General features: G+C 51.4%; 2 protein-coding genes across 3 annotated transcripts; both read left to right on the forward strand.

The window, feature by feature from the left end:
* The first annotated feature begins 311 nt into the window (after positions 1-311).
* On the forward strand, positions 312-13,376 carry Btn3a3 (butyrophilin subfamily 3 member A3). 2 transcript variants are annotated; one of them, XM_005337074.5, is made up of 10 exons: positions 312-665; positions 3,477-3,606; positions 3,855-4,202; positions 7,391-7,672; positions 8,680-8,880; positions 9,028-9,048; positions 9,135-9,161; positions 10,946-10,972; positions 11,335-11,361; positions 11,692-13,376. In XM_005337074.5, exons 2-10 carry the CDS (start codon positions 3,525-3,527, stop codon positions 12,363-12,365), a joined length of 1,689 nt encoding a protein of 562 aa, XP_005337131.1. In that variant the 5' UTR covers positions 312-665; positions 3,477-3,524; the 3' UTR covers positions 12,366-13,376. The 2 variants fall into 2 exon arrangements, with proteins under 2 accessions (XP_005337131.1, XP_077876781.1); XM_078020655.1 differs by lacking the exon at positions 312-665 and having other exon boundaries at positions 3,475-3,606; positions 3,692-4,202.
* Positions 13,377-16,246: 2,870 nt separating this feature from the next.
* On the forward strand, positions 16,247-24,664 carry Btn2a1 (butyrophilin subfamily 2 member A1). Its single transcript, XM_005337077.5, has 8 exons — positions 16,247-16,727; positions 17,066-17,196; positions 17,960-18,307; positions 20,411-20,692; positions 21,053-21,274; positions 21,635-21,655; positions 21,747-21,773; positions 23,135-24,664. The coding sequence occupies exons 2-8, from the start codon at positions 17,115-17,117 to the stop codon at positions 23,731-23,733; spliced, it is 1,581 nt and encodes a 526-aa protein (XP_005337134.2). The 5' UTR covers positions 16,247-16,727; positions 17,066-17,114; the 3' UTR covers positions 23,734-24,664.
* The last annotated feature ends 1,283 nt before the right edge of the window (positions 24,665-25,947 follow it).

Below are 25,947 nucleotides of genomic sequence, written 5' to 3' on the forward strand. Positions count from 1 at the left end.
CAGAAGCACCCAGATAAGGATTTCCTGAAAATGTAAGGCTCGGCCAGAGGTCACCAGGTCACCTGCGGCACGCCTCTAGGAGCCAGCAAACTGCATTTCCTAGTGACAGCGCCTAGCTGTGGATGTCGGAGGCGCTTTGACGGGTAAAAGGAGTCTGGCTTTCCCTGCCTTCAGACTCTGGGGCTCTGCAGTTAAGGACCATCTCCGCCAGGCACCTCTGTAAGCCAGCGGAGGGGACCTAGCACAGCAAGGTTTCAGGTGATATTCATTTCTCTCTCTACACACTGACAAATCCAGGTTCCCACTCGGTCCTGCTGATATGTTGAAAAGACATCCTGGTGGATCTGGAGGGATGGAACACTAATCCCACCAAGGGCGGTCCGAGGTTCAACCGGGCGCACGGAGGTAACCGAGCGAACCACACGTGGGAGTCCCGCTGGGGGGTGCCTCGCAGGGAGCAGCCTGCAGAGTTTCGGTTTGAATTCCAACCTCCGCCCGAGGCCGCCGCCCAGCAACAGATGACAAACGCCACCGCAGAGCCAACCAAAACCGAGTCCTCCCGGGGCGCAGACACCCGGCTTCTTCCTCTTTGCTTTCTTCGCCTGCGGAAAGGACGGCGCATTGCGGATTCTGGAGGCTGTAATTTTCAGTCCGAGAGCCAGGAGGTAGGTGGGGGCGGTGGAGGAGAGCCAGGAAGGAGCGAGGGCTGAAATGCTGGAGGCCTAAAGAGGAGGCCACAGAGACAGGACCCAGCAGCTGCGCTGCCAGAGGGGGTGTTGGCCAGGACCTGCGGAGGCCGGGGCTGGGAGAGGGCAGGAGGCGACTGAATGAGGAGACTCAGGCTGCACCTTCTTAAGAAGGTGTGAGAGGCTGGGCGCCGCAGGGCACGCCTTAACCCCAGAAGGAGTCTGAGGCAGGAGCATCTCAAGTTCAAAGCCAGCCTCAGAAACTGAGCGAGGCCCTCAAGGCCTCAAGTCAGACGTGTCACCTTAGGTGAGATTCTTTAGAATCTCTTAGATAAAGAGGTAGGCCTCGCCGACTTATTTATAAAGGTGTTCACTATAGAACTGATCATAGTATAAAAAGTTGTAATCGACATCCAGACAGGACTGGGAAGTGGATCAACAATTCGTGATGCAACCGTCCAAGAGATTTGCATTCAGGCATTAGGAATCATGTTTTTGATGAAGAGTTTTACTTATGGTTTTAAGATTAGATTCATACATTACACCTTATTTGGTATCTACTGTGAGTAGTGTCTATTTTTCTTTTCATTCTTAATTCCTCCAAAACCTAAAGTGTATTTTGCGATGGGCTGCAAGCTATTGCATTGTATAAACGTGCCATTGTTTACTTAGCCCTTAATTTATTTGCAATACTTTAAATATTTTTAAAATTTGTTTTAATTAGTTATACATACATAAAATGCACTTTTAAAAACCATTTTTAGTTATAAATGGACACAATACCTTTATTTGTTTATCTTTTATGTGGTGCTGAGGATCAAATCCAGTGTGGGCAAGCGCTCTACCACTGAGCCACAGCCCCAGCCCCCACAGAATGCCCTTTGATAAGTCATACATAATTAATTTTTGTGATATTTAAATTGTATCCACATTTTGCTATTGTAGATATATTTTACTGTTTGACTGCCTTAAACATAAATTTGGGGGCTGGGTGCAGTGGTGCACACCTGTAAGGAGGATTGTGAGTAAAAAACCAGCCTCAGCAAAAGCAAGGCACTAAGCAACTCAATGAGACCCTGTCTATAAATAAAAAATACAACATAGGGCTGGGGATGTGGCTCAGTGGTTGAGTGCCCCTGATCAGCTTCAATATCTGGTATTTAAAAAAAAAAAACAACAACATAAGTTTCTGTTTAATACCTAATCTTTTCTTTAAGAGTAATTTTTGTAAGTGAAATTTTGGCATCAAAGTATACGACATTTTGATGTCCTTGCTCTATATGGCCAATATGCTGCCCAAAATATTTATGTTCCCACTAAAAAGTACGTGGTTACATGGTTACCATTAGAAATTATTTTCAAAATTGATTATAATAAAAAACAAACAAACAAACAATAAATGTTCTTACAAAAATGAAAGAAAGAAAACTCTGAGGACTGCAGAGAATCTTTAGCTCAGGGACTAAAAAAAAAAAAAAATTATCCTAACCTCTCTTGCAACACAGAGTTGTTTTGAGGAATAGAAGATGCGTGGAATGCTTGTGTTTTATCTGAGGGTGCATTGGTCTTTTTCATGAGTATAACAAAATAGCTGAGCCAGGATACTTTGTAAAGAAAAGTTTATCTAGCTCACAGCCCTGAAGGTTCTGATGAGGTTTTCTTGCTGGAAGACTCCCAAGGTGGTGCAGGGCATCACATGGCAAGAGCGGCACCTCTCTCTCCCTCTTCTTAAAGCCAACTGGATTCCATCATGGGGGCTCCACCCTGATGACATCATCTAATCCTAATCATTCCCCGAAGGCTCCACCTTCTAAACACTGAAATCAGACTAAATGTCCATAGCTTACTTCCTCACAATGGAAATGAACTTTCAACATACGAACCCTGGAGGGGAGGGTACACTCAAACCTCATCCAAATCTCAGCAGATGGAGCCTTCAGGCCTGGTGGGGAGAGGAGGGCCAGCAGAGATATCAGGGATGTGCTGCCCCCCACAATTGTCTATCTCTTTTTTGGTCCCTGGCAGTAGACATAGTGGGCTTGGCACTTACTGGGTGCCTGGTACATATTTGTGAAATGACTGGATGAAAGCATGTCTGGCTTGGCACATACTGGGTGCCTGGCACATATTTGTGAAATGACTGGGTGAAAGCACGTCGAGCCCTGCTCCTGTGCCTAGCTCTGCTGATCAGTGGATAGAGATTATAGGCAGTGGTCCAGCCCTTGAAGGACTCCAGAGCCTCCCCAGGGTTAGGTCTTCTGAGCTGAAATTTGACCTTGGTGCTGGCCATGGGTTGGGTTCTAGGGCATGTGCTGCAAGCTGGGCACAGCCTCAAGCCATTTTTCCAGGACTCCCTGCTGTCTCAGCTCCAGGAGAGAGGGGAGACGGAGGGTGCTAGACCTATGTCCTCATTCCTATGTGGTGTGATCAAAGTGGAACTGGTGGCTCTCTGGGGCTCTTCATAGGGCAGCTGGGAGAGCAAGCAGAATCAAGGCCTATTCAGTGGCAAACCCACAGTGGGCACCAGTGGAAGCAGGGAGGCTGGCGAGGAGGGCCTACCTTAATCAGAGCATGACATGGAGGTGGGCCTGCTGTAGCAGGGGAAGCCATGAGACTCTGCATGGGTAACGCGTACATTTAACATATACACGCTGGTGATTTTCTAAGTTGGAAATGAAAGGGTAAGAGACTCCAGGGCAGGCACTTTTAGCAGAGGAGGAAATTAGGTCTCAAGGCTGGAGTTAGCTCTGGGTAAGTGCAGGTTCAACAAGAATCCTGTATCTTCTCCAGGCTATGGTTTCCGCCCCTGCATCTACCGTCTCTTGACATGCAGCCCAGATGGATACATGGCGTTCCCCAGCCCTCCCCGTGCTCTGCCTCACCTGCCTTGTCTTGGTCCAGTGGCCCACTCCTTGGGCAGGTAAGGAATGACAGATGCTCTCTCTGTGTGTCTGAAGCTAACAGTTGCCCATTAATGCCACTTAGAACTTCTGACTCCTTCTCAGACCTGGAAGTTCCATCCCATATTGAAGATTCACAGCTATTAAGAGACAACCGCCTCAGTGAGGACTGTCCCGCTGCTAGACCTTCCCTGCCTGAGCAGCGCTGGTGCTGCGGTGGCCCCCACTCTGACACCCTCTGATGGAGTTTCCTTCTTTTGCTGACCAGCTCAGTTTGCTGTGATAGGACCCTCTGGGCCCATCGTGGCTGTGGTGGGTGAAGATGCTGATCTGCCCTGTCACCTGTCCCCAGCGACGAGCGCAGAGACCATGGAGTTGAGGTGGGTGAGGTCCAGCCTGAGGCAGGTGGTGTTCGTGTACGCAGACGGAAAGCAAGTGCAAGACAGACAGATAGCCGAGTACCGAGGCAGGACCTCCATTCTGAGAGACGGCCTCGCTGCAGGGAAGGCTGCACTCCGAATACACGGAGTCAGAGCCTCTGACAATGGAAAGTACCTGTGCTATTTCCAGGATGGCGACTTCTATGAGAAAGCCATAGTGGAGCTGAAGGTGGCAGGTGAGCTTCCAAGTCTTGTGCTAGGGTTGCTTCTCCAGGGCCTGGGGACAGAGGCAGTGTCCCTGCTCAAGTCAGCCAGGGCTCCTGCCCAAGTCGGCCAGGGCTCCTGCCCAAGTCAGCCAGGGATCCTGCCCCAAATCGGCCAGGGATCCTGCCCCAAGTCGGCCAGGGATCCTGCCCAAGTCAGCCAGGCAGGGCTCCTGCCCCAACTCAGCCAGGGATCCTGTCCAAGTCGGCCAGGGCTCCTGCCCAAGTCGGCCAGGGCTCCTGCCCAAGTCGGCCAGGGCTCCTGCCCCAACTCAGCCAGGGCTCCTGCCCAAGTCGGCCAGGGCTCCTGCCCAAGTCGGCCAGGGCTCCTGCCCAAGTCGGCCAGGGATCCTGCCCAAGTCGGCCAGGGATCCTGCCCAAGTCGGCCAGGGATCCTGCCCCAACTCGGCCAGGGATCCTGCCCAAGTCGGCCAGGGCTCCTGCCCCAAATCGGCCAGGGATCCTGCCCAAGTCAGCCAGGGATCCTGCCCAAGTCAGCCAGGGATCCTGCCCCAACTCAGCCAGGGATCCTGCCCCAAGTCAGCCAGGGCTCCTGCCCAAGTCAGCCAGGGACCCTGCCCAAGTCAGCCAGGGATCCTGCCCAAGTCAGCCAGGGATCCTGCCCAAGTCAGCCAGGGATCCTGCCCAAGTCAGCCAGGGATCCTGCCCAAGTCAGCCAGGGATCCTGCCCAAGTCAGCCAGGGATCCTGCCCCAACTCGGCCAGGGATCCTGCCCAAGTCGGCCAGGGATCCTGCCCCAAATCAGCCAGGGATCCTGCCCAAGTCAGCCAGGGATCCTGCCCCAACTCAGCCAGGGATCCTGCCCCAAGTCAGCCAGGGCTCCTGCCCCAAGTCAGCCAGGGATCCTGCCCAAGTCAGCCAGGGATCCTGCCCAAGTCAGCCAGGGATCCTGCCCCAAGTCAGCCAGGAATCCTGCCCAAGTCAGCCAGGGATCCTGCCCAAGGCAGCCAGGGCTCCTGCCCCAAGTCAGCCAGGGATCCTGCCCCAAATCAGCCAGGGCTCCTGCCCAAGTCAGCCAGGGATCCTGCCCCAAGTCAGCCAGGGATCCTGCCCCAAGTCAGCCAGAAAGTGCTCTGCTGCATCCAGCCCATCCTCCCAAGGCCCCAAGAAGACCAGGTTTCCTTGCAGAAAGGCTTCCTCCTGTGCCACAGAGCTCCCTCCTGCTTGCCACCAGGGTTCTAACTAGTGACATGGTGTCACCAGGGGGCAAAAATTGCAGTCGAGGGGAGAAATAAAGAATGTCCACGTGCTTCTGCCCCTTTCAATGCTTTATCCACTCAAATTACTCAATACAGTTTCACTCTATAGGTTCTTAATCAAGAAAACGACGATCCTTAATGCTGGGCACTGCCATGGACATGACCACTTCACGGCAAACAATTCTAGATTAATTCTAAGCGCTGCAAAACTCACTTAATCATGTCAGGCTAATGACAGGCATTCCCTCTGAGTGCAAAGTTCACAGGTCTCAAGCCTCAGGCTTTACGTCCAGCAGGTGCACACTCACTCAGACTGCAGTGACCAGGTCCGGAACCAAGGCAGGCCTTTCCTGCTGTGGAGTGGACGACCCGTTGAGGAGAGGGTCGTAGGGAGAAGCTGGGGCTCTCACCAGGGTCCAGACCAGGGGGTAGAGTTTGAGAGCAGTGAGGATCACACAGAGGCTCAGGAAGGATGACAAGTGATGGGACGTCAGGTCCTCAGCAGGCTCTCCTGCTCGAGTGCATCCTTGTTTCAGGTGGCTGAATCCCGTTCATCAGCTCTATTATCTATACTAAATTTGGGGGGTTTTGACCCCCCTTTCAATCCTTATCAGCTACCACCTGATTTCTCAGTGACATCATTTACCGTGGGGTCAGAAACATCTGGTCTGGTGGTCTCCACCCTGATCTCCTGTCTTTCCCTCTATCAGCCTGCCAGGGGCTTCACTCTGTTTATCAGGACGAGGGGAAGTGACTTGTTTGAGGCCACCCTGGAGGGCTCTGTGGGTGGCCTGGTGAGACTGCAGGTTTCAAACTGGAGTTTTTAAATGGAGCTGCTTAGGCTTGGCCTAAGGCCATCCTCACACATGGGGTCAGGGTCAGGAAGGGCAAGAAATCCTCTCTTCCATGGCGGGTACAGTTGTTGGATTAACCGTGTACCGCATGGCACTGCGGCCCCTCCAAGTCAGACTACCATGGGCCCTGGGAAGCTCACTTGTCACTATTCTCAGCCAGTGACCCCCCACCCCCCACCCCTGTAATACACCTGCAGTCAAACCCTCGGTGTGTATCCTTTGTTTCAGCTAAGAATACCCATCACGGGGAACTGTGGGGTGCCTGGGTAAGAGGCTGCTAGGGAAAACTTAGTATGGAATTTGAGCTTGTATCCAGGGCCTGGGGCAGGGTTTACACACTCGGGCCTTTGCTCTGGATGGGCTGTCAGGAAAATGGAAAGAAGGCTAATTTTCTGGTGGGAATCTTAATACATCTTCTCTGGACAGAAAGGACCAAGGTGGGAGTAGAGCTGACTTGTGCAGGTAAGGAGAGATCCATACCATCACCCTGCCAGCTGCAGGAGTCTCCACTGCAGACTGAGGTGTCTGGTTGTTATGGTTGGGACAATGTTCATGCTTTTATGTCCAGACACAGTTGTGGTGTGCTTTTGTTTTTGTTAGTGTTCTGTGAAACTGCCCGTGTTCAAAGAATGCCACTCCCTGACTTCAGGTTCCTGGGTCAAGGCTACTTTTCTCTTCCACAGAACAGTCCCTGGCCCTGTGGCTTCTGGTGGGGTGTGGAAAATGGGGAGCTGAAGCAAGGGGGGAGAGAGGAGAGGTCTGTTCCTGGGCCTCCTCCCTGGGAGTGCCTCAGTGGGTTGCTTTTCCTTGCCAAAGCCCCTCCCCTCTCAAGAAGCCCCTCAGTGCATGACTGTCTTCCCTTAGGTCTCAAGAAAGCCCCTGTGCCCCTCCCTCTGGGGAACAGTCCCACAGTCACTGGCCTGGGCACTGCAGTCTTCCCCTGTAGTCTTCCCCTCAGGGACCTGCGTTTGTGATCTGCTCCTGAACGGAGCTCTCCTTGCCTTGTTATCTGATGCGAATGGTTCCTACTGACACTCTTCCAGCTGCAAGAGGCTCCAAGAGTTTGTTCGGGCTTCTCTCTCCACAGCACTGGGTTCTGATCTTCACATTGAGATGAAGGGTCATAAGGACGGAGGGATCCATCTGGAGTGCACATCCACCGGCTGGTTCCCCCAGCCCCAAGTAGAGTGGAGAGACGCCTCGGGGAAGCGCATCCCAGCTGCCGCAGCACCTGCAGATGCAGATGGAGCAGGCCTATACACAGTGGCAGCCTCAGTGATCCTGAGGGGTGGCTCTGGGCCGGGGGTATCCTGTACCATCAGAAATTCCCTCCTCGGCCAGGAGAAGTCAGCCAAGATTTCCATCGCAGGTCAGTACATGGCTTAGCCCCGGGATTCAAACTGTGCTGTGGCTGCTGAAAGACGGAGATTGCCTGAGTCTCTCCTGTGAGATCTCTGCTGTAGACGTGGGTCGTTTGTAGTGAACTCAATGTCCAGAGCAGGGACCCAGAGCCTTCTCCTTGCTAGGTGGGAGCTTCTCTCTCCCAGAAAGCTGTTGATGCCATCTGCATTGACTGACCATCCCCTGCCTCTCAGAAACAGTGACAAGGCAATGGGAATAGGGGGTGACAAAGATAAGATCCTTAAGCAGAGTCAAACGACAAAATAGAAATACATGTCATATACGATATAACTTATCACATCATAAAGGAAAATCTAACTTAAAATAGAGAGAGATTCATGACAACCTAGTAGAAAAATTAACAAAAGACATGAACCATTAGTTATCGGGAAAGGAAATAGCACTCAAAAGGACCCATAATCTCATTCACTAGACAAACAGATTGAAACTTTTTCCACTTATGAGAGTGGCCAAAAAAGAAAAGAAAAAGGAGGTGGATAACGCATGGGCGGTGGCAGGAATGAGAGGTGGAGGTGGCTCTCTGTTGGCTGTATATTTGATGTGCTTGAAGTATGTACATCAGCACTGCCTCCAACTGGGGCTTCCTAGTGATATCTTTCCAACCACGCATTTATTGATCCCAAATTCCTCTTCTGGGAGGTTACCTTACAGATCAGTTTGCCGACCGAGACGGCATGTCCTAGGTTATTTCTTAAGAGCATTGCGACTGCACACGGTTAGAAACAGCGCAGACTGTCGCTGGTGGGCGACATCCAAAGCGAGGGGCCTCGCCCCACTGCGAAGGAAGAGGCGTTCCCGGTGCCAACCCGGGGGGCTCCGAGCTCACCTTGGCGCAGACGGCGGAGGTAGTATATGCAGGTGTAGAGAGCCCTGTTTTCAGTGTGGAGGAGAAACGGCGTCCACGTGCACTTCCATTGCTACCGTCTGACAACTGCTCGCTGCCCTCGCTCGCAGGCCCCTTCTTCTCCAGCGCGCGGCCCTGGACCTCTGCCCTGGGGGCGACCCTGCCCATCCTGCTGCTGCTGCTCGCAGGGGCCGGCTTCTTCTTGTGGCGACAGCAGAAAGTAAACAAGGCTCTGTCCGCGGAGAAAGAGCAGGAGCGGGTGCAGAAAGAGAAGGCCCAGGAGGAAACCGAGCAGGAGCGGAGCGCGAGAGGTGGGCGGCCGAGGGAGTGGACGCCCCTCCCTGGCCCCGGGCTGCACCGCGGGGACCTCGTCCCCTTCCGCCCCAGCGCCGGGTCGCTTTGGGGGGGGGGAGAAAATCCTCACCCCTAATGTTGTCATCTCTCTGCTCATTTTCCAGAGAAGCTGCAGTATGAACTCAGTAAGTTCCGACCCCGAGATCCAGGCACGTCTCCCCATTGCCGCCTGCCTCACGCCCCCCGGTGACCCCCTGTCTTTCCATTGCAGAGTGGAGAAGGATCCAGTACCTGGCTCGTGAGTGGCTCTGACGGTTTCTGTGAATTCGAATCTTAGACTGGTTCCCTGCTAGGACACTTTCCAGCCTTTAACTCCTGCCCAGGGGCCAGGGTGGTTCTTTATGCAGGGCTGGTGAGGGACGGAAGGGGCAGCCAGGACACACACACACACACACACACACACACACACACATACCCGCCTGCTCCCCACACACACACACACCTGCCTGCTCCCCCACCTCTCTCTCTCTCTCTCTCTCTCTCTCTCTCTCTCTCTCACACACACACACACACACACACACACACATACCCGCCTGCTCCCCCCCACACACACACACCTGCCTGCTCCCCCACCTCTCTCTCTCTCTCTCTCTCTCTCTCTCTCTCTCTCTCACACACACACACACACACACACACACACACACACACACACGCCTGCTCCCCCCCACACACACACACCTGCCTGCTCCCCCACCTCTCTCTCTCTCTCTCTCACACACACACACACACACACACACACACGCACACGCACGGGAGTATGAGCTGCCTTCTCCGGGCCAGGAAGCTCACCAGTTGATGGACACAAACTATAGGCTGCTCCCAAGAAAAGAATGAAAGATCCTGAGAAATAAGAAAATCAGAGAAAAGAAGCAGGGAACGTGTCTTGCGTGGACAAGAGCAGCTACGGTGGCCCAGTTCTTACAGGTTTATTCTGTTTCCAAAAATTAGTCCCTGCCGGCTGAGGTTGGGGCTCAGTGGTAGAGCGCTCGCCTAGCAGATGTGAGGCACTGGGTTCCATAAAGAAATAAAGATATTGTATCCACCTAAAAAAAATTAAAAAATAAATTTAAAAAACAATTAGTCCCTGAGGGCTGGTGGGGATCCAGCTCAGGGGTAGGGCAAATGCCAGGCCCAGGGTTCAGGCACCAGCCCTGCAAACAAAAAACAAAACAGAGGAGTCCTTGAAATTGTATTAAGTTTTAAAAATTCTTTTCAGAAGAAGGCAGAAAACAATACAGATCAAGGTAAGTGAATTGGGCACACAGATCCACACATATCTAGACATGGTGACACCTCCAGTAAAGTACATGTGTACAAAGTGGACAGACTGGACATGTCAGGAAAGGTCCGCACAGTGCCTGTGTCACCAGAGGGAACCCCCAGATTACTGACAGCCTGCCGTGCAGTTGAGTGCTGCTTGCTTGCAAACCTTAGAGCCTAGATGCTGGGAATCACATGCCCGGGCCAACAGTCCTGTCATCACATGCTTCCAGAGGTCCAGGGGTGTGCTCTACGCCTGCAAGATCTGGTCTGAACCCACATGGACACTCCAGATGACCTTAAACTCATTATAAACCATGATAAAAACTCACTCACCTCTGCCGTGACAGACCCAGCCATTCCCAAATTAGAGGAAAGCGGTGGCACCCTGATTCCTGGAAGTCTCCTCTCTCCTGGAGCACGCTGGTGACAGCCTGGACCCTCACCACGCAGTCCCAGTAATGCCCTTACAGTACTGCTCCCCTTCTCCACTCATGGGTCATGGGTAAAATGTCCTGCCATGCTCAGAACTCTTTGGGCACAGAGAGTTTAAGGGCTGTCCATAGTGTGGGGGTTCCGTTTCGTGACACAGGCACAGTGAGAACCTTTCCTGATGTGGTCCAGTCCACCCACTTTGTATGTATGTACTCCTGAACTCAATTGGAGGTGTCACCATGTCTAGATGTGTTTGGATAGTGTGCAAGATTCCAAAGTTCAGCCACGCAGAGCTCAGGAGACATCTCCACTTTTCTTCCTTTGCAGGTGGGGCAAAGTCTTCAGCCTACGCTGGTGAGTGATCCTAAAACTGTACATTCTGGGGTGGGTGCCCTGAGCATGTAAGCCTTTATTCTGCTGTTACCACTGATGTTCCCTGTGGTTATAACTGGATCTAACCCAAAGGCTCATCTTTGGTGGGAGTACTACCTTTGCTTTCAGAGCCTGTGAGAACCCTTACCTGCTGGCATACATGCCAGCCCTTGGCAGAGCTTGGGAATGGAAAAAGTGCTACCTCTGAGCCATCAGAGCTGTAGATGAGAGAAGGTGGACATTGGAGAGACTCTGAAGAAAAGGAGAGAGGAAAGATTTGATGAGGACGGTTAATAGGAATATTGATCTTTTTCCTTATCTGTATCTCCATTTTGTTCCCCCAGATTGGAAGGCAGCTCTCTTCCAAGCTGGTAAGTAAGTTACTGTATTTTTCCTAGGACAACAACCTAAGGGACTATATTCCCTTTTTCTTTTCTAACTCTTGATATTTGAGGAAGTAAATTCCACTTAAGTAGGAAAGTCTTGGGTGGGCAACTTCAGTTCCCATCTGACCTTCATTTTGCTGGACCCAAGACCCCTGGGGCTTTTCCTCATGATGTTAGCTACAGTGACATTGAGGGCAGACAAGGGACGGTGGATTGTAGACTCAGACCTCCTCAAGGCCCAGATCTTGAACGCCGAGGCTCTGAGGACCAGGAAAAATGGCTGACCCCACAGACACACCCTTCAACTCTCTGCAGCGGACGTGGTCCTGGATCCTGACACAGCAAACCCCATCCTCCTTGTTTCTGAGGACAAGAGGAGTCTGCAGCGGGCAAAGGAGCGACAGGACCTGCCAAACAACCCTGAGAGATTTGATTGGCATTACTGTGTGCTTGGCTGTGAGAACTTCACGTCGGGGAGACACTACTGGGAGGTGGAAGTGGGGGACAGGAAAGAGTGGCATGTCGGGGTGTGTGGGGAAAAGGTGGAGAAGAAATGTTGGGTTAAAATGACACCTGAGAATGGGTTCTGGGCCATGGGGTTGTCTGATGAGCATGACTATCGGGCTCTCACTGAACCCAGGACCAAGCTGACCCTCTGTGAGCCCCCCAGCAGAGTGGGGGTCTTCCTGGACTATGAGATGGGGGAGGTGTCATTCTATAATGCAGGGGACGGATCTCACATCTACACCTTCCCTCAGTCCACCTTCTCTGGGCCTCTGTGGCCTGTTTTTAGAATTTTGACTTTGGAGCCCACTGCCCTGACCATTTGCCCAGTGCTGAAAGGAACGGAGAGGCCCCTTGTTTCTGACCCGGCACCTGAGCTTCCCCCAGAGCCCCCAGTGACCTCATGCTTAGCAAACTGGAGGGAGGAGCCCCAGGCTGAGGGCAGGGCCCCTCTCCTCCCCCATAGCAATCCACTGCAGCTGTAAAGCTACCTGCACGCGCTGCGCCAAGCACTTTACTGACCTCTGTTCAGCTGTTCTGTGAGACAATTCCTCTAGTTCATTGCCACTTTACTGACCCTCTTGTATCGATCAGGAAAATTTTATGTAGAAAAGAGAATAGATTTTCCAAAGATACCATGGCTCGTGAACAAAGAGCTGGAATTTTGACAATAACTGTTATGGAGAACCTGAGACGGGTCCCCTGCTCTGAGATAGCTGCCTTAGGCGGATCTCACTCACTTAATTTTCAAACAACCCTGTGAAATATTCTCAATTTGAAGTTGAGGCAAGGCAAAGTTAAGTCACAGATAATTCAAGCAGTAAGTTGTGCAATAAGAGGTGCTCAGCTTCTGTCCCCTACCACCCACCTGTTCCTCCCTTCCAGCCAGATTATCCCCATGGGAAGGGCCCAGGTGCAACCCTGAGGTCCTTCTCCATGGAAATCCCAGATCAGGATCATGGACCATGGTGTGGAGGCCACACACTGCTTTGTTTCTCCCCAGCACTTTTTGGGTGGCTCTGCTAGGTGATTTAGCCCTGAGAATAAATTCATAGTACAAGCTGGATCACACAAGGCCGAGAGACACACCCTTAATAATGAGGCATAGATGGCCCATGCTGAAATGCTATGCATGATCACGGAGCCAAAGAGCTGGAATTTGAACAATAACTGTTATGGAGAGTTAACTGTTATGGAGAACTAAACTCCCTACACTAGAGGTCTCTGGGAACCACAGCTGAGAGCTTGTCCACGAAACAAAAATTAGGGTAGGTCGGAGAAGCCAGAAGAGTGTCAAGGGTTTTTCTCTGAACTGTAGACTCCATCTCCAGGAAAGGGGCCACGCATCCTGGCTCCCTGGGGGACCGACATTCTTCTAACGGGTGAGCGCCAAAGAGGAGCTGCTCTGAGCGTCACTGCTACTGCTCACCACTGTCCCCTCTGCCTGGCTTGTGGTCCTAGGTTCTAGTTGTTCAATAAATTCATCAGTATTCTCATCTGTCTGCATTCTGCCAGGTCTCACCCTCTGGTCCACACACCCCACCTACTCTCCAGCTCCTCGGTTGCTTCATTGCATCACATGCACACAACCTTGTTGTCTTGGTTTCTCTTGCTGCCAAAATTCATTACCACAAGCTGGGAGACCTGACACAACTCCATCACCTCACAGTTCTGCAGTCAGAGGACATTACTGGGGGTGGATGTCACGTAGTGTATTTTTATTTGGGAATGGATCAGAAATCACAAGTGCAGAAGTAAAGTTTGACAGAAAGGAGAAAGCCAATTAAGTGAGAAACAATTTGAAGGATTCCTTTAAAAGTCAGTTACTATATGCTCGACTGAACTCAGTTTCCCTGGGACTCTCTAAGAAACCATGTGAAATTGTGGGGTAGACCTCAGAATCTTTCTAAGGGATTGGGATCCTGGAATATTTATCCATACTTCCTGTCCTCCTTTACTTGAATAGGTTGAAGTTTGCCCCTGGGGCTGTTAATTTTGCTGCACTTTTAGGTTGAGCTATGTATCTGCAAAAAGAGAAAACATCACCAGCATTGGAGAAAGCTTTGGGCAGAGGACAGGCAGGCACCTGAGGTCAGCAGTTGCTATCCTTGCAGAAAAAATGTCTGCTTCAGGTCGTGGTGAACTGAGATGGGCCAAGAGGATGAGGTGGCCTCAACAGCACCAGTTCATACAGCACTGCCTCTGAGAGTGTAGCAAATGCCTTCTAAGGCTGGTCTGCCCTTCCCCAGCCCCATAGTGAGGGATGCCTCTGCCCAATCCATCTAGCAGTCGTGCCCTCCAGTTTCCCAATACCTGTTCATATCACATGGTTCTCCTGCCCTAGCACATGGCCTGAATCTGGGTGCTTATCTGAGTCTGGCAAGACCAGAGGATTTCCATGTGAACGTGTAACCTGCTACATCTGTAGCAGGCATGAGGAGCTGTGGGAAGACATTGTCTATGGTGATACAGAAAGAGAAGGAAAGTAGACTGCAGGGAGAGAAAACTGAGGCAGATGTGCAGAGAGAAGGCTTCAAGGAAAAAAAAAAGTTTGTGCAACTTTTTCAACTTTGCTATCATTCCTACTGTGTGTTCTGTGACATTTATTCTCTTGAGACAAAGTAGATATATTGTTGTAGCCCTAAAAACAAGCACTTTGTACAACCATTTTATCCTGCTCACTGATTCTGAGTCAGAAATCTGGGGTCTGAATAGGGTAAAGTAGGAATGGTTTTTCTGCATGTCCAGATGTGTCCAGATGTCTGGGCCTCAACCCGGGGGACTCCCTGGAAGGAGGCGACTTGAAGGAAGAGATTTACCCAGACTGCTTTCAAAGATGAGTTTATTGAAGTTCAAAGCGAATCCCTGGTCGCTCTGAGTCATGGTTCTTCCAGGACTGGCATGTACACCAGGTCCACGTGGTGTACATAGGGTGTACTGGCATGGAGAGCTGTAGCAGGTCACCCTTCTGTGGTTATCCCTCCCAAGAATGACTGGATCTGGGTGTCGGCATCCAGGGCAGCAACCCCAGTGGGATTTGGTTTCCTGCTCAGAGACTTCATGGTCAAGGGGCCACCTTCCAGCTTAAGACAGAATTGTCTCCTTTGGCTCCGGTCACCTACCGCAGAGGTTGATGCCTGATTCCATCAGATGCTTCTGGCACAAGCTGCCTCAAGCCCCAGGCCTCATTTCTTCAGATGAAAGCTGTGACTGGCAGGCTTTTATACCCCCACAGCCCCCTCCTCTTTACTTGCCAAGAGCAACCCAGTCCTGACTGGGACCATTCAAAACTGTTTTCACTCATTAGTTGTTGAACTCAGAATCCATTTCTAAGTACAAATCAGAAGCATCAGGCAATTCATGAGTCTGCTGAATTTGAGAGATGATCAGGATAATATAAAAAGCAGTTCTCAGGGCCTTCTGGAACTTGTTCTCATCAAAGATCTCCTCTGCAAAGCAGAGAAGGAAACAGCTCTGCTAACTACTTCTAGGTAACTCCTATGATTCCTGTTAGCTGACAAAGGACTCTGGAACTCCACTGATTGTGCTGCCATCTTGGTCTCTGGGGTCAGTGGGTCTAGTAACTGAGTCATGCTCTCAAGGAAATGACCTTGCACTTAGCTTTCTCCCTTATGCATTGCACAATGACCACTGCAGCACTTAGGGCTGGACACTGTAAGGAGAGAGGAATCACATCGGTTGGATAGCTGTCCTGAGGAGCAGGTAGTTCAGTCAAGATACAGAGGATGCGTAAATAGCAACACCGCAGGACAGAATGTAGGGATGTAGAAAGCTCTCAGTGTCAGAGGAGACTGAGAACCGCTCAAGCTGGGAACATTAGGAGGTGCCCTTGGGAGAGGTGTACATGAAGGCTGGACAAGAGGGAGAACTGACAGTAAGAGACGGCTGCCTGTGGGATGAGGAAGAGGAATTTATGCCAAGGCAAGTGCGGGTTTTTCTGCATCTATGCAAGGTCGCGCTTGAGAGTCTGTGGAGACACGGGAAAGGAGAGAAAAAGAGTAGGTGTCTAACGGGGTTGGACCCAATCCGGGACACATGACGAGGCATAACTAGAAAGCCTGTTCACTGCCGTCTTCCCAGATGGACCCTCCCCCCCCCCCCCCGAGGGGGTTTTGCACTCTCGCTGTATCCTCAGAAGCTCTTACCCAATATTTTTGGTTTTAGCCAATAGTTTTTAAATGGGCAAGGTCTTCATAGGGCCACAGCCCCTGCTGTCGCCCTCCTAGCCCACGCCCACTTCCCACGGCTCCTCTGCGTCAGCCTCCAGTCTGGCCCCGGAAGAGGCCTCCAGCTGTGGGGAGAGGCTGCTCCTCCCCCGTGGCCGTCCTCAGCCTCAGCCTCCACACGCCCTTCCACAGAGGCCTCTCCCCGTGGCCAGCAGCCACAACTCGCGGGGAATCTCAAGGCTTTGCAAGAAACCGAAGAGCAGTGTTCTGTTTCTTACGAGAAAAACGAAAATTAAAAGGTCCAATGCTCTCAAAAAGCCCTTCTTGCAGATTTCCCCTCTTCGAACTGTTTCCGTGTAGTCCGCCCAGCAGCTGGTGACACAAAGGGGCGGGACACCGCCGCCGGCCAATCCTGGACCCTGAACCACCGGTCGGAAATCCCGGGGCTCGGTGTGCGCGGAGCGGACCGGGTCGGAGATCCCGGGTCGTGAACCCCCTGCACCCCGCGGCCAACGGGAGGCAAGGAAAACGTGTCCGAGCCCTTTGGGAACAGCTGGTTCTCCCGCGATGGCTGTGCCCGGGGGTGGGTGGAAAGGAGGGGAGCGGCCCTAAAACCCCCATCCGAGGGTCGGAGAAGAGAAACGCGGGTCAACGCTAAAGGTAGGAAGGGTCCGGCGGGGCGCAGGTGGGGACCGTCCCTGTGGGTGGAAAGCGGGCCCCGGGCTCTGCGCGGGGCCGGCCCGTTAGGGGGTGGAGCCGGGCGGACGTGGGGAGGAAACTGAGTGTCGCCGAGAGCTGGCCTCTGCGCAGAGAAGTGCGCCCAGGGGGGCAGAAAGCTGCCTGCCCGGCCGTGGCTAGTAGTTTATTGCCCCGAAGGTTAAGCGAACCCGTCCCTCGGGAGATACCTGGGATGAGGGGTCTGTGGGCTCAGGACAGAAGTCGGGGAGCCCCTGAGACCCAACGACGCTGGTGTTCACTTCTGCTCCTCTGCACCCCAGGCTCCTGGTCGCCGCCTGTGCTGGCGGACGCGGTCTGTCCTGGGTACCTATGGAGCCCGCTGCCTGCCTGCGCTTCTGCCCGCCAGCCTCCTTTCTCCTCTCCTTCTTCGACCTGTTGGCACTGGTCTCAGGTAGGGCTGTGTCCCACTTGCTCCTATCAGCTTTTCAAAGAGGACAGAACACTTCAGTCTTCAGAAAGCACAGCCGGAAGGATTGCGGCAGTGCTGATCCGTCCTTTCATTCTGAACATGGTCACTGCATTTACCCAGGATGTCCAATAGAAATGAGACCCACAAAGGAGAGCTGCAAATTTACAAGAAGCAACATTTTTTAAACGTTAAACACAGATGAAATAAACTTTAAAAATATATTTTATTTAATCCCAATCAGATATTAATATTTAGATGCTTACTGAATGCAAAATATTACTAACGAGACATTTAATATTTTTAATTCTAAATCTTCAAAATCCTGTGTACACGTTTTGTATCCTTAAACCCCGGTTTAACTAGAACTAGCCAGTGGGTACCCTATTGGGCAGTTCAAGTTTATGCTGCACTCAGGCACTGTGCTAGACTCGGGGATAGAAGACCAAATCCTTGTGAGCACTGAGTCTACAGAGGATGTTCAGGATAAGCTCCTTGCTGCCCCCCCCTGCCCTTTTGTTTTCCTTTTAGAAAACATTAGCAACGTCATTTGGGTCTGCTCCCAGGTATGCTGCCCTCCAGCCACAGCTGCTGGTCCCCAGAATCCTCAGCACAGGAATCCCCTCTGGCCTTGGAAAGAAGTTGCCTCTTTCTGGAATATCCACTTCCCTTCCCATCTTGGATATTGGATGGCAATATCCATCCAAATCAGAAGAGCCCCCTGCTGATTCTCCCCTTTGTCGAACAGCCCAGTTTTCTGTCGTGGGGCCGGCCGAGCCCATCCTGGCCATGGTGGGAGAAACCGCCACATTACACTGCCACTTGTTGCCCGAGAGAAGCGCCGAGGACATGGAGGTGCGGTGGTTCCGGTCTCAGTTCTCCCCCGCGGTGTTCGTGTATAAGGGCAGGCGAGCGAGAGCAGAGGAGCAGATGGAGGAGTATCGGGGAAGAACCACCTTCCTGAGCAGGGACCTCAGCAAGGGCGGTGCGGCGCTGGTCATACGCAACGTCACGGCCCAGGAGAACGGCGTCTACCGCTGTTACTTCCAGGAGGGCAGGTCCTACGACGAGGCCATCCTGCGCCTCTTGGTGGCAGGTGAGCCCCTTGCTTTGCTCCATTGCCTTTCCCAGGGTGACTTTGGGGGAGTTGCTCTCTCAATCTCAGGCCCTCTGCAGAGCAGGAGATCGTTGCCTGGATCCCTTTAAAGACTCAGCCGCGTTTTCCACGGGCCACACGGAGGGGTTGGGTCGGCTCAGCCGTGGGCACACACAGGCTCAGTTGTGGCCCTGGCAGGGGAGAATGGATGACAGTTCAGAGTCCTGCCTTATGGCTGAGATCAGAGAAGTCACTGTGGGTAATTGCACTAAGCAATTGGAATAAGCAAGCTCAGGTGTAAGCCACATTTGTGGATAAATATTAATGTCTTTTTTCCCTTTTCCCAAATACTGATTGTAAAGCGAGTGACTGACATGTAAGCAGATGATATCATTCCAGTGTGATTAAGTATAGAGGCCAAATTATGTACTAAGCCCGGGCCCCACAGAGAAACTGAATGAGAAATCTGCCAGGAGCAGTTCCAAGAGCCTCCAACATGAAAGTGGGGAGGAACTGGGATTTCTAGGAGTGAATGACATCACTCCTCAGCATCAGTACATTATGTTTTAAAATAAAGATCTGATGACGGGAAGGGCCTTTGAGACATAGAAGAATCAATGTTAGCATTTCCATGCACTAGACCTGTGGAAGGGAGTTTTGAGTCTCAAATGGTAACTGGTAAAAGACCCCATCTGTTTTGCTTGTAAGGGAAGCCTTGTTTCTGCCTGACACTGCACAATGGGGAAGGAGATTCTGCTGACCCTTTGGCCCTGCCTTTTAGCAGTTCCGCTGTTGGCCACGTGGGTGGTGGAAACTCGACTCTTTCCCAGCATCACCCTTGCCATAGGATTGTTCGCTTGTTTTTCCCTTGATTTTTTGTTTGTTGGGTTGATTGGCTGGGTGATCTGTCCTGTAGACTACTGTCTTGTGTTTATCGAACCCCATGGAACGTTTTGTATCATTATCTCCAAATTTTCTGAGTCATTTTTGAGTCTTATTTCTGTGTAAGTCTTTAAAATCTACAGCTTTTTTTTTTCCTTGACAAAAAAATCAAGTTGAGCAAGAAGCACTGTACTTACATGAGTGCTTTAATTTCCTGGCCTTAATATAATTTTCTGGGTGAATTTAACAAGGGAATTATTCAATAGACGTTTGAATGATCATTGATTGACACATGATTAACAGGACAGAGGGCTCCAGGACCATGTGTCTGCACCTTCCTCTCACCTAGAATTCTCTTCCAGCAATGACTCTAATTTAAAGATAGAATATAGTTGGAAGAGTCTGGATTTCTTGGGATGTTCTGATGGCATACACTGAGGAAGGGATATTGTTATTTTAAGTGTCTCTGGTGCATTTAGGTCGTCCTAACAGGTGACTGTTGGGAGGTACATTCAAAGGTACCTGACTGACAGCCTGTGGGAAGGCAGCATCTCTGAACTGGGCCAGGGTCTGACTTTGCAGGATCACTTTTTCCACACTCCTGAAAACAGCAGGTCCTATGGAGGTGAGCATCTGTGGGTGATTTCTGGCACTGCTTGGCCAGGCAAGGGAAAGCGTTAAGTGAAACCCTGAAGAGAAGGACAATGTCTTGAGGTCAAACTGTTCTTAGGGTTGTGGCAACCTGGCAGTGTCTCTCCATGTTGTGTTATTCTAGAATTTCAGGAGGCCAGGGCTACTGAGAAGCTATCCCAAAGAGTAGAAAGTGAAGCCCTCTAAGCCTGCCCGGTGGGTTGCACTGGGTAGACCCCCCTGGGAAGTGAGAAAGTTGGGTTGGAATTAACAATTGATTAGAGCAGACAGCAGTGTGTGTGCTGTCATGAGCCTGTAGGTGGCGCCCAAAGACTGCTTGGTCTGTTTGGCACCGTGGCCTCCTGGTGATGTCCAGCACGGGATTCCTTCCTTCTTTCAGCTTTCCTTTCCTCCCTTCCTCCTTTTCCTTCCTCCCTGCCTTTAGAAAGAGCCCTGCAGGAATGCACGGACCTTGCATGTGCAGCTGCCCACTTCTCTTCCCGCTGCCCTGGCTCCTAACATTAGAGCTGATGGAAAACCCCAGGGCTGGGAGACCACCACCTTTTAGCTGAGCCCTGGTCTCTCCCCCAGGCCTGGGCTCTAAGCCTCTCATTGAAATGAAGGGCCATGAAGATGGGGGCATCCTACTGGAGTGCACATCTGGAGGGTGGTACCCAGAGCCCCACGCGGTGTGGAAGGACCCCTATGGTGGGGTCATGCCTGCACTGGAGAAGGCTTACACGGTTGACAAAGATGGCCTGTTCACAGTCACCTTGGCTGTGATCATCAGAGACAGCTCCATGCGGAACACAACCTGCTCCGTCAACAACACTCTGCTGGGCAGGGAGATGGAAAGTGTGATCTTCATTCCAGGTAAGCCCTCTGCCCTCTGCAGACTCCGACTTGTGAAGGTAGGATCCTCAGCAGAGAGTGAAGCCCAGTGGTGACGGGGGACAGGAGTGTGGGTGGAAGGGTCCTAGGCTGGGAAGAGCTAAGCTGCAGCTGAGCCAAGGCCTCTTCCCTGATCACAGGGAATTCAGGAGCAGAAATCTGGTCCTTTTTTCCCTAGTAAGATCCCTGTGCAGCAGCAAATTCTCAACATTAAGAAAAAATGAGCCATGTGTCTCTCTCTGGCATCCTCAGAAACCCACACAGCAGGTCCCCACGGCAACTCTTCACTGCTCCCCAGTGTCCCGTCTGTCACTCACGGGGCTTTCCTGGCTCCCTTTTCAGAATCCTTCATGCCCAGGGTATCTGCCTGGATGGTGGCCCTGGCTGTCACCCTTCCCCTTCTGATCCTCCTCCTGTTCGGGAGTGTCAGTCTCATCAAGAAACTCCACAGGAAAAAAAAGATTCTGTCAGCGGAAAAAGAGAGAGAACATGAAGAGAAAGAAGCCACACATAAGAAACTGATGAAAGAATGTATGGAAAAAGAGGAAGAACGCCAAACAAAAGGTAAAGGAGTCAAAGAGGATTCATGTCACAAAGGGACAGCATTCAGCAGAGGAAGCACAGAAGCAGCCCTAAGGGCTGGTGACCAGGTCCTAGTAAGGCACCCCCGGCAGCTCACTCTCTTCCATCAGGCAAGGGCCGCACTCCTCCATCTGGCTGCACAAAAGGAAGCCTAAAACCATACCAATGCTACCCCGCCAGCAGACTGTACATCATCTCTGGTTTCTGACAGTGCCCCAGGCCTGGGGGTGGGGGCAGCGATGTTGGTGTTACAGAAGGGGCAGATCCTTCAGGCTTTAATACAAATTCAAATTCTCTTAGTGCTGCTATGAAGAAGTTATTTTGTTTCTGTTTCTTTTTCAGAGCAACTTCAGGAGGAACTGCGTAAGTGTAGCCTTTCCTGAACTGTTCTGTGGTTTGAGTTCGCTTGGTTATCTATTTTCTGGGGACATTGACCTCTGTCTGTTGCTTGCAGGATGGAGGAGAACGCTCTTACATGCTGGTGAGTGCCTCTGACATCCCTTCACATCCAGGGCTCTCTCCCTACTAGCCCGCAGGACTCCAGAGGAGATGAACAGGGCCAAGGCTGGCTGGGGTGCGCCACAGGTGGCTGAGGGCCATTGGCCAACAGACCCACCAACGCTGGATCCCTGCTTTGTTAGGGAATCCTTGCAGGGTTGAGTCAGCCCCACAGTCTGCTTCTCACGATACTTCCTTTTAAAGAAAAAAATTGATCCATGATTACCAGAGTATCCATACAGAGCAGCCCTCCCTGAGAGTTTACACTTGAGTACTGGTTGCTCTTGGATCCTGGATTAATTGGAATTAATTAAACAGTGCTGTTTTTATGACCTGAGAGATAGTTAGGCTCTGCACAGTTGAAGCCTGGCGTGGGGAAGAGGCAGTAAGCTTCCTGTGCCTGACTAGAGGGTGAACAACGGGGTGTCCAGAATGCCTGTGTGCTCCCAAGACCGTGTTGGCACTCTGAGTCTTCCAGGGAAGGCGAGCGGGGCAAGCCGACTCCAAGCCCCTACTCCGAATGAACACTTTGCCCTAAGCACACAGCATAAATGCAGGTTTCACCAGATGCCATGTTGTGTGGACCTTGACACTTTAGGAGATATTCAAAATCGTCACAATTTGGCACACCATCACATTCAGACTTCTCAACGTGGGGAAAGGAGGAAATCATTTTAACATAGTGAAAAAGATAGACAGAATAAGCAGTAATACATGCGGGGGGGGGGGGGGGTCTGAAGTATTCCCTGCCCCAGAAAGGACGTCACTGTGGGCTTCAGAACCATGTTGTTAAGAACAAATGGATGGAAGTGTCTATGTTAGCCAAACACTTCTCAGGCGCAGGTTGTCTTTGGGAGACATTGTCCTCCTCATTTTCCCTTTGAAGGGTGCCCACGTCAGCTGCTAATCAGTTGTCACCTGGTCAAAGGGATGCAGGGGACCAAGGAAGAGACCCTCTACCCCACACACACTCCCTAGCTGACCCAGGGCTGGGGGAGTGGGAGATAAAGCCTCTGTGCTGGTTTAAGCCAAACTGGCTGGTTTCTAACTAGAGCCCAGAGGCCCCAAGTCAGGAATCCACAAGAAGGCAAGTCTGAGAATGCTGAGCAAGGAGGAGCCTCCCATTTTGGCCCATTTGCTAAACTTCCAGGGTTTCTTAGAGGCCCAGTTGTCCTCTACCGAGGGTAACACTGCTGTCACCAAGAGGCAGAGCTGTGGCCTCAAGGGTCCCAGCAGTGAGCTGCTTCATCCCCCAGCAGCCCTGGGGACCCCTCTGAGGACCAGGGAGCCTACAGTCTGCAGGGGTCCCGAGACCCCAGGACTGAGCCCGAGGTCTCCCTGCAGCTGACGTGGTCCTGGACCCGGACACGGCTCATCCCGAGCTCTTCCTGTCAGAGGACCTGAGAAGCGTGTGGCGGGAGGCCTCCCGGCAGAGCGTTCCCGACCACCCCGAGAGGTTCGACTGCAGGCCGTGCGTCCTGGGCCGCGAGAGCTTCTCCTCCGGGCGCCAGTACTGGGAAGTGGAGGTGGGCCACGCCATGGTGTGGGCCGTGGGCGTGTGCGCCGACGGCGTGGAGAGGAAGGGGGACGCCCTGCTGCTGCCCCAGAATGGCTTCTGGACCCTGGAGAGGTTCGGCCACCAGTACCGGGCCCTGTCCTCGCCCGAGAGGACCCTCCCTCTGGGGGAGCGCCTCGAGCGCGTGGCCGTCTTCCTGGACTGCGAAGCCGGAGACGTGTCCTTCTACAACACGAGAGACAGGTCCCACATCTACACCTGTCCGCGCTCCACCTTCCCCGGACCTCTGAGGCCCTTCTTCAGGCTGGGTTCCGATGACGGCCCCCTCTCCATCTGCCCAGTGTTCACAGGGGCCCGGGGGGCCACCGTTCCCGAGGATGGCCTGATCCTGCACAACCCAGGGACCCCTAGGAGGGGTGCCTCATAGGGCCAATTCCTTGGTCTCAGTGCCTTGTCCACTACCCTAAGGCACCCTGGGGAATACAGTCCTCCTTCCCCTGGTCCCCTGAGAACTCAGCTCCCCTGCCTCCTCCTCCTTAGGCCCACCCCAGTGCTGTCACAGGCCGGGCTGCTGGTGAGTACAGGCAGGGCCCCGGGCTCAGGGACTAAGCTCCTGGCCAAGAGCAAAGTGTAAGAGGCTAAAGGACAGAAAACCTGTGGCTTCAGCATCAAGGTGACAAGGCTGAGCCCCACACTCCAGACACTGGGCGGTTGGGGCAAGGGCCATAGGATGCACCAGGATGTAAGAGGAAGGAGGGACCACAGATGGCCACCCAGGTGGCCCAGGAACAAGAGAGCTGGGTGGGGTGAGGTTAAGCCTGGCCCACTCCAGGATTTCCAGACCACACAAGGAGCCCACATCACATATCTGCAGGCCTGGACCTGGAGGAGGAGGAATGAAGGACAGTAGTTCCTTTGGTCGGTCTGGCTCAGGAGTCGGTGCAGCAACCCAGGAGCTGAACTCAGTCTTTGATGAGGGGATGAGGTCCCGCTGAGCAGGTGACCCAGTCCACCACCACAGGGCTCAGGGCAAGTGGGGACAGCAGCTGTTTCAAGCTTCTTGGTCTCAGGATGACTTTAGACACTTAAAAATTATTGAGGAACCCAAAGAGCTTTTGTTCTTTTGGCTTAATATCTGCTATTATTTATGACATTTGAGATTGAAACTGAGAAATTTTAAGTGTATTTATTATTAAAACAACAAGAATAAACCAACTATAGGTAATCATAAATAGCCTCTCTTAAGAAAAATAACTTACTTCCTAAGCAAAAATAGATTTTATTGAGAATTGTGGAATTATTTAAGTTATTGCACATCTAATATCTGGTTTAATAAAAGATGGCAAAATTGTCATGTATGCCTTTGCATTTAATTTGCCGGGATATCATACAGGATCTAGAAAGCTACAGTGTACACTGTTGACAGAATCAGAGTGAGGGCAACAGGAAATGCCTTATTACTTCTAGGAAAGGGATACTAATTTTGCATATGGCTTGAAACTATATCAGACATCCCCCAGGAACCCATAATCCATATTTTGGGAACCAAGATAGAGAATCCTGGAATCCAGGTCGATTTGCTGGCTTAACTGGCCATATTTTAGATTTCAGACAATTTAGTAATCCAGTTGTAAAACTGGGATGAAAAAAAATTATAAGCCTAAAATTGTATTACTGGAGCCACTAATGCACACACTATAGAAAGAATCAGGACACATGGAGATAGCAGATCATTAAGATGGAAGACTGGGTTGTTACTTATGTGCCTGCCTCAGTCCATTCAAATATTTTTCAACCAAGCTTTTAAACAAGAGAAATTCATTTCTCACAGTTCTGGGAGTTGGGGAGAAAAAAAAGAGAGAGAGAGAGAAAGAGAGAAAGTCCAAGGTGAAGGTGCCACCCACTTCCTGGCTCACACTCTTTTTGTGGTGTCTTCAGCTGGAGGATGGGGCAAAGGAGTTTTGTAAGATCTCTCTATGAGAAGATATTCTTCTCCCTCATGGGGGATCCACACCCAAGAAACAGTCACTTCCCAGCTGCCCCACTTTCAAACGTCTTCACACTGCAGATTAGATTTCAACACATGAATTTTGGCAGGACACAAAACATTCAGTCTGTCGCAGTGTATGTATTGTTTTTACTTTTAGTTCTGTTGTTGTTTGAACTTTATTTATTTATTTTTGGTACTAGGTGTTGAATCCAGGGATTGTTTACCACTGAGCCACATCCCCAGCCACCCCCCCACCCCTTAAAAAATTTATTTTGAGACAGTCACACTAAATTGCTGAGGCTGACCTTGAACTTGCAATCCTCCTGCCTCAGCCTCCAGCACCATTGAGATTACAGGCATAAGCCACACTCCCAGCTTTATTTGAATATTTTAAAATAAAAACAGCATACTGTGAATAAGGAATAAAGTATTGCTAATAATGGGCTGCATATTAATCTAAGACATTTACAGATTTTCATTGTTCTGTATGACCAAGGGCCTCGGGCATGCTGGGAAAATTCTTTACCACAGAGTTACATCTCTTGCCCTAAAATAAGATTCTAAGACATCTTTGGATGTCTTTTGTTATCATCTATATACAGAGCACTTCCTTGTAGGCTGTATCTTTGAGTTCTCACAGCAGACACATTT

This window comes from Ictidomys tridecemlineatus, chromosome 8, assembly GCF_052094955.1.
Source record: "Ictidomys tridecemlineatus isolate mIctTri1 chromosome 8, mIctTri1.hap1, whole genome shotgun sequence".
Classification (NCBI taxonomy): domain Eukaryota; kingdom Metazoa; phylum Chordata; class Mammalia; order Rodentia; family Sciuridae; genus Ictidomys; species Ictidomys tridecemlineatus.